At 48.6% G+C, this 13,308-nt stretch overlaps 1 protein-coding gene across 1 annotated transcript; it reads right to left on the reverse strand.

Annotated features, from left to right (window-relative positions):
- Window positions 1–2,757: 2,757 nt before the first annotated feature.
- On the reverse strand, window positions 2,758–5,743 carry LOC148059988 (G protein-coupled receptor 65-like). Its single transcript, XM_087780369.1, has 2 exons — window positions 5,291–5,743; window positions 2,758–2,904 (listed from the first exon to the last, which is right to left on the reverse strand). The coding sequence occupies exons 1-2, from the start codon at window positions 5,741–5,743 to the stop codon at window positions 2,758–2,760; spliced, it is 600 nt and encodes a 199-aa protein (XP_087636495.1).
- Between the last annotated feature and the right edge of the window lie 7,565 nt (window positions 5,744–13,308).

The raw sequence follows: 13,308 nt of genomic DNA on the forward strand, positions 1-13,308 counted from the left end.
GATGGATGATGGATGATGGATGGATGATGGATGATGGATGGATGGATGATGGATGATGGATGGATGGATGATGGATGATGGATGGATGGATGGATGGATGATGGATGGATGATGGATGATGGATGATGGATGATGGATGGATGATGGATGATTGATGATGGATGGATGGATGATGGATGATGGATGATGGATGATGGATGATGGATGGATGATGGATGGATGATTGATGGATGATGGATGATGGATGATGGATGGATGATGGATGATGGATGGATGATGGATGATGGATGATGGATGGATGATGGATGGATGATGGATGGATGATGGATGACGGATGATGGATGAATGGATGATGGATGGATGACGGATGACGGATGATGGATGATGGATGATGGATGGATGGATGGATGGAGGATGGATGATGGATGATGGATGGATGATGGATGATGGATGATGGATGGATGATGGATGATGGATGGATGGATGATGGATGGATGGATGATGGATGATGGATGATGGATGATGGATGATGGATGATGGATGATGGATGATGGATGATGGATGATGGATGGATGATGGATGATGGATGATGGATGGATGGATGATGGATGATGGATGATGGATGGATGGATGATGGATGGATGGATGGATGATGGATGATGGATGATGGATGATGGATGGATGATGGATGATGGATGGATAGATGATGGATGATGGATGATGGATGATGGATGATGGATGATGGATGGATGGATGGATGATGGATGATGGATGATGGATGATGGATGATGGATGATGGATGATGTATGGATGGATGATGGATGATGGATGATGGATGGATGATGGATGATGGATGGATGGATGATGGATGATGGATGATGGATGATGGATGATGGATGATGGATGATGGATGATGGATGGATGATGGATGGATGATGGATGGATGATGGATGGATGATGGATGATGGATGATGGATGATGGATGGATGATGGATGATGGATGATGGATGATGGATGGATGATGGATGATGGATGGATGGATGGATGGATGATGGATGATGGATGGATGGATGATGGATGGATGGATGATGGATGATGGATGATGGATGATGGATGATGGATGATGGATGATGGATGATGGATGGATGGATGATGGATGGATGATGGATGATGGATGCATGATGGATGATGGATGGATGATGGATGATGGATGGATGGATGGATGGATGATGGATGGATGGATGGATGGATGGATGATGGATGATGGATGGATGATGGATGATTGATGATGGATGGATGATGGATGGATGATGGATGATTGATGATGGATGGATGGATGGATGATGGATGATGGATGATGGATGATGGATGGATGGATGGATGGATGATGGATGGATGATGGATGATGGATGACGGATGATGGATGATGGATGATGGATGATGGATGATGGATGATGGATGGATGATGGATGATGGATGATGGATGGATGATGGATGATGGATGATGGATGGATGATGGATGGATGATGGATGACGGATGATGGATGAATGGATGATGGATGATGGATGGATGACGGATGATGGATGATGGATGATGGATGATGGATGGATGGATGATGGATGATGGATGGATGGAGGATGGATGATGGATGATGGATGGATGATGGATGATGGATGATGGATGATGGATGATGGATGATGGATGGATGATGGATGATGGATGGATGGATGATGGATGATGGATGATGGATGATGGATGATGGATGATGGATGATGGATGATGGATGATGGATGATGGATGGATGATGGATGATGGATGGATGATGGATGATGGATGGATGGATGATGGATGATGGATGATGGATGATGGATGATGGATGATGGATGATGGATGATGGATGATGGATGGATGGATGATGGATGGATGGATGATGGATGATGGATGATGGATGGATGATGGATGATGGATGGATGATGGATGATGGATGATGGATGATGGATGATGGATGATGGATGATGGATTGATGGATGATGGATGATGGATGGATGGATGATGGATGATGGATGATGGATGATGGATGATGGATGATGGATGGATGATGGATGATGGATGGATGGATGATGGATGATGGATGGATGGATGGATGGATGATGGATGGATGGATGGATTGATGGATGGATGGATGGATGATGGATGGATGGATGATGGATGATGGATGATGGATGATGGATGGATGGATGGATGGATGGATGGATGATGGATGATGGATGATGGATGATGGATGGATGGATGGATGGATGATGGATGGATGGATGGATGGATGATGGATGGATGGATGATGGATGATGGATGATGGATGATGGATGATGGATGATGGATGATGGATGATGGATGATGAATGAAGGATAAAGGAGTCAGACTTGTTCTCTCTTCATCCCTCCATCAAAGGAGGTGAAGAGACTCGACATCATTGATTCTCTGTCCGGCGCCGACAAGACACGAGGATGGCGTTGAAGTTGGACTTCCCTGTCGGCGTGAAGAAGCAGTAGATGATCGGGTCCAGCAGACAGTTGAGGAGAAGATGGTGCTGACCTTGTAGCAGTAGAAGAACCACCTGACGTTCACGCAGTCGTGCACCAGCAGCCGCAGCAGCATCATCAGGTGGGCGGGGCCCAAGCACAGCTGACCAGGATCGAGTGACGCGCCTTCGCTCCTCGGCGCCGACGGCGGCGCTGGACTCCACGCCCGACACGTCCTCACCAGCGTGAGGCGACGCGCAGCACGTTGGTGCGAGTCATGCTCGGGGTCAGCGGCAGGAAGTTGTCGAAGCACAGAGGGACGGCGCCGGCGAAGTACGAGTCGTCCCACGTGATGGTGGCGGCGTTGAAGCAGAGCACGAGCGCCTACGCCACCACGCCACCACGCCACCACGCCACCACGCCACCACGCCACCACGCCACCACGCCACCACGCCACCACGCCACCACGCCACAACACCACCACGCCACCACGCCACCACGCCACCACGCCACCACGCCACCACGCCACCACGCCACCACGCCACCACGCCACCACGCCACCACGCCACCACGCCACCACGCCACCACGCCACCACGCCACCACACCACCACGCCACCACGCCACCACGCCACCACGTCACCACGCCACCACGCCACCACGCCACCATGCCACCACACCACCACGCCACCATGCCACCACACCACCACGCCACCACGCCACCACGCCACCATGCCACCACACCACCACACCACCACGCCACCACGCCACCACGCCACCACGCCACCACGCCACCACGCCACCACGCCACCACGCCACCACGCCACCACGCCACCACGCCACCACGCCACCACGCCACCACGCCACCATGCCACCACACCACCACACCACCACGCCACCACGCCACCACGCCACCACGCCACCACGCCACCATGCCACCACACCACCACGCCACCATGCCACCACACCACCACGCCACCACACCACCACGCCACCACGCCACCACGCCACCACGCCACCACGCCACCACGCCACCACGCCACCACACCACCACACCACCACGCCACCACACCACCACGCCACCACGCCACCACGCCACCACACCACCACGCCACCACACCACCACGCCACCACACCACCACGCCACCACGCCACCACACCACCACGCCACCACGCCACCACGCCACCACGCCACCACGCCACCACGCCACCACGCCACCACGCCACCACGCCACCACGCCACCATGCCACCACACCACCACACCACCACGCCACCACGCCACCACGCCACCACGCCACCACGCCACCATGCCACCACACCACCACGCCACCATGCCACCACACCACCACGCCACCACACCACCACGCCACCACGCCACCACGCCACCACGCCACCACGCCACCACGCCACCACGCCACCACGCCACCACGCCACCATGCCACCACACCACCACACCACCACGCCACCACGCCACCACGCCACCACGCCACCACGCCACCATGCCACCACACCACCACGCCACCATGCCACCACACCACCACGCCACCACACCACCACGCCACCACGCCACCACGCCACCACGCCACCACGCCACCACGCCACCATGCCACCACACCACCACACCACCACGCCACCACACCACCACGCCACCACACCACCACGCCACCACGCCACCACACCACCACGCCACCACACCACCACGCCACCACACCACCACGCCACCACGCCACCACACCACCACGCCACCACGCCACCACGCCACCACGCCACCACGCCACCACGCCACCACGCCACCACGCCACCACGCCACCATGCCACCACACCACCACGCCACCACGCCACCACGCCACCACGCCACCACGCCACCACGCCACCATGCCACCACACCACCACGCCACCATGCCACCACACCACCACGCCACCACACCACCACGCCACCACGCCACCACGCCACCACGCCACCACGCCACCACGCCACCACGCCACCACGCCACCACGCCACCACGCCACCATGCCACCACACCACCACACCACCACGCCACCACACCACCACGCCACCACACCACCACGCCACCACGCCACCACACCACCACGCCACCACACCACCACGCCACCACGCCACCACGCCACCACGCCACCATGCCACCACACCACCACGCCACCATGCCACCACACCACCACGCCACCACGCCACCACGCCACCACGCCACCACGCCACCACGCCACCACGCCACCACGCCACCATGCCACCACACCACCACACCACCACGCCACCACGCCACCACGCCACCACGCCACCACGCCACCATGCCACCACACCACCACGCCACCATGCCACCACACCACCACGCCACCACACCACCACGCCACCACGCCACCACGCCACCACGCCACCACGCCACCACGCCACCACGCCACCACGCCACCACGCCACCATGCCACCACACCACCACACCACCACGCCACCACGCCACCACGCCACCACGCCACCACGCCACCATGCCACCACACCACCACGCCACCATGCCACCACACCACCATGCCACCACACCACCACGCCACCACGCCACCACGCCACCACGCCACCACGCCACCACACCACCACACCACCACGCCACCACGCCACCACGCCACCACGCCACCACGCCACCACGCCACCACGCCACCACGCCACCATGCCACCACACCACCACACCACCACGCCACCACACCACCACGCCACCACACCACCACGCCACCACGCCACCACGCCACCACGCCGCCGTCCACACCGTGCGCAGCGACGTGAACCTCAGCAGGTGAACCACCACCAGGTAGCGGTCGACGGCGACGCCGCTGAGCGTGGCGTGACTGGCATAGAAGTTGGTGAAGAGAGTGTAGACGGCGAGGACGCACACGTGACCTCCATGAGACCACGCCCCTCGCCACAGGTCGTCCAGCCACAGCGAGAGGCCGGCGGCGAAGGTCAGGTCGCTCAGCACCAGGTTGAACAGGAAGACGCCGAGCTCGTTCTGCCGCCGCACGAGCCGCCATGACACGTACAGGAAGAAGAGGTTGGCAGGAATCGCCGTGACGATGAGGAACAGGAAGAGGAAGATCCTGCGTCTGGACCACGAGTCCAGGAACACGCACTGGGATCCCTTGACGGAGTCGGTCCAGTTGTCCATGGCTGACCCTGGAGTGACCTCAGGAGAGAAGGTCGTGGTCGTGTACAGCAGAGACATCTAGTGGACGCTGAAGGTAACGACAGTTTCACGAAGCTTCATGAATCCATTTGTCATTGAAACTTATGTTACTTTATTAAGACTTTACTGTTTTTAGATTATTAGAGTATGACCATATTAACATAGAGATGACCTCTGACCTCTGATGATTATTAATAAAGTATTTTAAATAAAAGTTAATGAAAATAAAAGTCATTTAAATAAAAGTCCTTTAAATAAGTAATTTCAATAAAAGATATTTAAATAAAAATTATTTAAAGAAAAGTCATTTATGTAAAAGTCAATGAAGGAGATAATTTAAATAAAAGTAATTTAAATAAAAGTCATTTAAATAAAAGTCATTTAAATGAAAGTCATTTAAATAAAATATATTTTTTAAAAGTATTTAAATAAAAGTAATTTAAATAAAAAATCATTTAAATAAAGGTAATTTAAATAAAAAATATTTAAATAAATGTTATTTAAATAAAGGTCATTTAAATAAAAGTCATTTAAATAAAAGTCATTTAAATGAAAGTCATTTAAATGAAAGTCATTTAAATAAAATATATTTTAAAAAAGTATTTAAATAAAAGTAATTTAAATAAAAATCATTTAAATAAAGGTAATTTAAATAAAAAATATTTAAATAAAAGTTATTTAAATAAAGGTCATTTAAATAAAAGTCATTTAAATAAAAGTCATTTAAATAAAAGCCATTTGTGTAAAAGTCAATGAAAAAATATATCTTAAATAAAAGTAATTTAAATTAAAGTCATTTACATAAAAGTAATTTAAATAAAAGCCATTTATGTAAAAGTCAATGAAAAAAGATAATTTAAATAAAGGTCATTTAAATAAAATCATTTAAATAAAAGTAATTTAAATTAAAGTCATTTAAATAAAAGCCATTTGTCTAAAAGTCAATGAAAAAGATAATTTAAATAAAAGTCATTTAAATCGAAGACAAACTTACAACTAAGAAGATCTGTTTGATGTTTGAAGTTCAACACTGACTGATGTTTTAAAAACTCTCTCTGAAGCTGAAACGATAAGAGATAAAAATAGACTTAATTAACTCTGTTTACTGAGTCAACAAGTCACGTGACCTGTTCATGAAAGTGCGTCAAACCTTCAATTAAACCTGAAACAAGTTTCTTTTGCAGACAAAAATGATCGTGAGATTAAAAAATGTAAAAAAAACAAAGTTTCTGCCGCGATGACGTAGAAATAAACTCACAAGATGATATGTATATTTATGTGAATATATTTAAACCAGTAAAAATACCAACACAGATATATATTCAAAGTATTGTTTGACTCGTTGAGTGTATCAATATGATGTAAATAATAAATATCATAAATTGTTCTAAAACTAAAAATCGAAATAAACAGACAACAGCGACCTCTGGTGTAGAAAAGTGACATCGCATGAACCGGAAGTCAGTTTTATGTTGATAAGAAAAAACAAGAAAAATATTAAAACACAAATGAAAATAAGATTTTTTACGAATGAATGAACGATTAGATAATGTTTTGTTGATGATGAGATAAAATAAGATTTAAATAAATGAACTCAAACGATTCTTAAAAGTTTAAATACATGAATATTATCATGAAAACAATAGATTTTAAAAAGATGTTCAAACAACATTGAATTTCTGTCATTTTCTTGTTTAAATATAATTATTAATAATGTGACTCGACGAGAAACAGCTGTGACCCATGAGTTCCACCCACAGCTCTGACCCATGAGTTCCACCCACAGCTGTGACCCATGAGTTCCACCCACAGCTGTGACCCATGAGTTCCACCCACAGCTCTGACCCATGAGTTCCACCCACAGCTGTGAACCATGAGTTCCACCCACAGCTGTGACCCATGAGTTCCACCCACAGCTCTGACCCATGAGTTCCACCCACAGCTGTGACCCATGAGTTCCACCCACAGCTCTGACCCATGAGTTCCACCCACAGCTGTGACCCATGAGTTCCACCCACAGCTCTGACCCATGAGTTCCACCCACAGCTCTGACCCATGAGTTCCACCCACAGCTGTGACCCATGAGTTCCACCCACAGCTCTGACCCATGAGTTCCACCCACAGCTCTGACCCATGAGTTCCACCCACAGCTCTGACCCATGAGTTCCACCCACATCAGCTTCTGGCTCAACAGGAAACGAGGTCTGGGCTTCAATCATCAAGACAAGAGGACGAGGATCTGGACGTCTCTGGCCTTCAGCTCCACCTGGACCTTCATCTGTGACAGGCTGGGGAGGCGACTCGGGTCAGGCCTGCGTCAGTTTCAGACACGGAGTCAAGGCTGTGTATCTGCTCTACGTTCTCAACGTCCTAGTCCTGTGGACGAAGGTAGACCTCTAGCCCGGGAAGAGCTGTGGACTCGTCTTCGCGGGGGCTGCCCAGGACGGGTTGTCCATGTTGAAGGCGCCTCGGATCTGGTCTCCGTTTTGTCGAGGATCTCTTCACCAGTTAGAATAGAATAGAATAGAATAGAAAATGTTTATTCATCCAGAAGGAAACACACTTTCACAACAGCACAGTTGAAAAAAATAAAGTGCAAGGAAAAAAGAAATAATAAAAGAGATAATACAAAATAAAATAAAAACGATCTTAAAAATATACAATTATTTACAAAATTAGAAATTTAACACTATTAACAAAATACAATAGAATAAAATAAAATTAAAATAAAAACAAAAAATAAAAAATAAAATAAAACACGAGAAGAAAAACACTACGGATTAGCATTAGGATATTTAAAGAGTTAAAAGACAGCAGTTGGGATGAAGGACCTTCTATACGCTCCTACACTGGGGGGCCTGAACCCCTGAAGGAGCTGCTCCTCCTCAGGTGCAGTGAAGAGTGTTGTCCCTGATGGAGGAGAGTCTGGAGAGTTTCCTCCTCTCTCCCACCTCCTCCACCTCCTCCACCTCCTCCTCTCTCCCACCTCCTCCACCTCCTCCTCTCTCCCACCTCCTCCACCTCCTCCACCTCCTCCTCTCTCCCACCTCCTCCACCTCCTCCTCTCTCCCACCTCCTCCTCTCTCCCACCTCCTCCTCTCTCCCACCTCCTCCACCTCCTCCTCTCTCCCACCTCCTCCACCTCCTCCTCTCTCCCACCTCCTCCACCTCCTCCACCTCCTCCTCTCTCCCACCTGCTCCACCTCCTCCTCTCTCCCACCTCCTCCACCTCCTCCTCTCTCCCACCTCCTTCACCTCCTCCTCTCTCCCACCTCCTCCTCTCTCCCACCTCCTCCACCTCCTCCACGAGTCCAGCGAGCGACAGGACAGAGCCTCGTGACCAGCCTGTTCAGTCTCTTCCTGTCCCGGTCCTGCTGCTGCTCCCCAGCAGACCACAGATAGCAGATCTACCATCATAGAAGGTCCTTAATAGTGGTCTGCACACTCCGAAGGACCTCAGTCTCCCCAGGAGGTGGAGGCGACTTCAGCCCTTCTTATACACGGCGTTGATGTGTGTGGACCAGTTCAGTTTATTGTTGAGGTGAACACCAGGTACAGCACTGTCCCTTGAGGCACCCCGGTGCTGCAGATGGTCACCTCAGACCTGCAGTCCTGCAGCCTCACATACTGCGGCCTGTTGGTGAGGTAGTCCATCGTCCATGCTGCCAGCTGTGTCCCAACTCCTGCGTCCTCCATCTTCTTCCTTAGCAGCGCCGGCTGGATGGTGTTGAAAGCACTTGAGAAGTCAAAAAACATGACTCTCACAGTGCTACCGCAACTTCCAGATGAGTCAGTGCCCGGTGCTGCAGGTAGATGACGGCGTCGTCCACCCCCATCTTTGGCCTGTAGGCCAACTGCAGCGGATCCAACGCAGAGCTCACCGTCGTGCGAGTACCAGCCTCTCCAAGGTCTTCATCAGATGGGAGGTCAGGGCGACTGGTCTGAAGTGGCTCGGCTCCTTCGCGTGCACCGCCTTGGGAACCGGAGCCACACAGGAGGTCTTCCACTGGACCGGGACCTTCTCCAGTTTGAGGCTCAGGTTGAAGATGTGTGTGACCAACTCACAAAGTTGATCAGCACAGTCCCTGAGCAGTCTGGGGCTGAGTCCATCTGGTCCAGCAGCTTTCCTGATCTTCAGCCGCCTTAATTCTCTCCTCACCTGTTCCGATGTAACAGAGAGAGGTGGCTGTGGGGGGTTGGGCAGCTGAGGCAGTAGGGCGTGTTGGGGGGAGAAAGGTGGCTTGGAGGTGAGAACAGTTGGGGGGAGGGGGCTGAGGCAGGGGAAAAACAGCTTTGTGAAGAGTGGGGGGCAGAGGTGGAGGGGGGAGGGGGGCCCTGATCAAACCGGTTGAAATACTGGTTCAGTTCAGTGGCCCATCTTTGGTCTCCCCCTGCTGTGGCTCTGGCTCCACTCTGGCCATGACCTGAGATGTTCTTCAGGCCTTTCCACACATCCCTTGTGTTGCCCTGCGCCAGTTGCTCCTCCAGTTTCCTCTTGTATTCCTCCTTGGCCATCCTGATCGCCTTCTTGAGCTCTCGCTGGACCTCCTTAAGCTCCTCTCTGCTCCCTGAAGCAAACACCCTCTTCTTCTTGTTCAGCAGAACTTGAAGTTGAGGGGTCACCCATGGCTTGGTGTTGGCAAAGCACCGCACCTTGCGGGTCGGTGTGACGTTGCCCTCACAGAACTTTATGTAATCTGTGGAATGGTCATTGAAGGTGTCGATGTCATCACCATGAGAGAACACGCTCCAGTCTGTAGACTCAAAGCAGTCTCTCAGCCTCTCCTTGGCTTCATCATTCCACATCTTAACAGTTCTTTTCTGTGCAGGCTGTCTCCTCACCATGGGAGTGTATTCAGGTCGCAGACGTATCAGGTTGTGATCAGAGCGGCCGAGGGGGGGCAGGGCGGTGGAGGTGTAGGCACCTTTTACATTTGCATATAAAAGGTCCAGAGTCTTGTCCTCCCGGGTGTGGCACTTCACGTATTGTGTGAAGGTGGGAAGAATGGAGGAGAGTGAGGCTGATGGTTAAAATCCCCGTTAATGAGCAGGAGAGAGTTCAGGTGTTTGAGCTGCAGGTCCGACACTGAGGCGCTCAGCCTTTCGCTCGCTGCGTCCGCAGAGGGAGAACTTAGGAGAACTTGGACCCTCCCTGGGTCTCCATGAGGAATCCTCTAAGTGACGCTTCAGGGTCTGAGGACCTTCACCTTCACTGGACTGTAGCACAACCCCAGGGTTATCTAACAGAGTTCAGGTTCTAGGGATGGTGTGAGGTCCAGCTGCTGGTTCTGTTCTGGTCATAGGAGGAAGTGTCTCTTCAAGGTCACTGCACTGGACTCGTCTAGAGGTTTCTTCAGATTATTTGACAGAAAATTCTCTTCAGTGACAATAAAAAAGACTTCAGAACGACGTCGACGTTTCATGATGAGAGTCAAAGATCTTTGAGACTCAAGTGCAGGAGGTTCAGTGATGATTACATTCTTTTCTCTCTGGTGTTTATGAAGTTCTCAGAGAATCAAAACATTGAGCCTCAGGCGAGCAAATCTCTGAGTCTTCATGTGATTCACACATCCTTAAAACACGCTTAGAAACATGTTCATGATCACATGACACACATAATGATCACATGACACACATAATGATCACATGACACACATACATGATCACATGACACACATACATGATCACATGACACACATAATGATCACATGACACACATACATGATCACATGACACACATACATGATCACATGACACACATATATGATCACATGACACACATACATGATCACATGACACACATACATGATCACATGACACACATATATGATCACATGACACACATACATGATCACATGACACACATAATGATCACATGACACACATAATGATCACATGACACACATACATGATCACATGACACACATACATGATCACATGACACACATACATGATCACATGACACACATACATGATCACATGACACACATACATGATCACATGACACACATACATGATCACATGACACACATATATGATCACATGACACACATACATGATCACATGACACACATATATGATCACATGACACACATGAATGATCACATGACACACATACATGATCACATGACACACATACATGATCACATGACACACATATATGATCACATGACACACATGAATGATCACATGACACACATGAATGATCACATGACACACATACATGATCACATGACACAGATATATGATCACATGACACACATACATGATCACATGACACACATATATGATCACATGACACACATATATGATCACATGACACACATGAATGATCACATGACACACATACATGATCACATGACACACATATGATCACATGACACACATACATGATCACATGACACACATACATGATCACGTTTTGACTTCTACCCTGGATTTATTTCTTAGGTGTCTCTGTGAACAACAACCACAACAACAACAACAACAACAACATAAAGATTCATAAAAATCTAATAAAAGTGACTAAAGAGACGCTGAGGTGTTTTTTTTGTCTCGTCGTCTCACTAAAGTTTTCCGTCGTGGGCCTCAGTCTGGAGCCAGAAAAGGATCCTGTTTTTCTTGGGTGCGACCACAGGTCCTCCCTCAGCCACTGACTCCACACATGAGCTGTGGTCGGAGCTGCAGCAGATCAGACTTTATTTGTCGCAGCTGGAAACTCCTTCAGACAATGAGTCAGAAACGCAAGAAAAAACTTTAATGTTTGTCAGAGTCGCAGAAATTCATGCCAGAAACATACACACTCTCTGCTCACACCAGTACACAACAAAAACAACACTTCTCTCCAGGAGAACCACAGAAATACTATATAATAATATATTCAGAGAATTTAACACAAAACTTTCTTCTGTTGCTCTTTAACAAACGTCTTCCCTGCAGGAAACCTGGCGGCCATTTTAAAATATGAAAACATCCAGAGTTGTTTACATTTGCTAGAGCCAACGATCTGGTCTTGAGAAGTTAAGTAGATCTTGAGAAGTTAAGAAGATCTTAAGAAGTTAAAAATATCTTTAGAAGTTTAGTAGATCTAGAGAAGTTAAAAAGATCTTAAGAAGTTAAAAAGATCTTTAGAAGTTAAGAAGATCTTGAGAAGTTAAGTAGATCTTTAGAAGTTAAGAAGATCTTGAGAAGTTAAGTAGATCTTGAGAAGTTTAGTAGATCTTGAGAAGTTAAAAAGATCTTAAGAAGTTAAAAAGATCTTTAGAAGTTTAGTAGATCTTGAGAAGTTAAAAAGATCTTAAGAAGTTAAAAAGATCTTGAGAAGTTAAGTAGATCTTAAGAAGTTAAAAAGATCTTTAGAAGTTAAAAAGATCTTGAGAAGTTAAGTAGATCTTAAGAAGTTAAAAAGATCTTTAGAAGTTTAGTAGATCTTGAGAAGTTAAAAAGATCTTAAGAAGTTAAAAAGATCTTTAGAAGTTTAGTAGATCTAGAGAAGTTAAAAAGATCTTAAGAAGTTAAAAAGATCTTGAGAAGTTAAGTAGATCTCAATAAGTTAAAACGATCTTAAGAAGTTAAAAAGATCTTTAGAAGTTAAAAAGATCTTG

The sequence above is a fragment of the Callionymus lyra genome, chromosome 18 (assembly GCF_982586985.1).
Source record: "Callionymus lyra chromosome 18, fCalLyr1.hap1.1, whole genome shotgun sequence".
NCBI classification, from domain to species: Eukaryota; Metazoa; Chordata; class Actinopteri; order Syngnathiformes; family Callionymidae; genus Callionymus; species Callionymus lyra.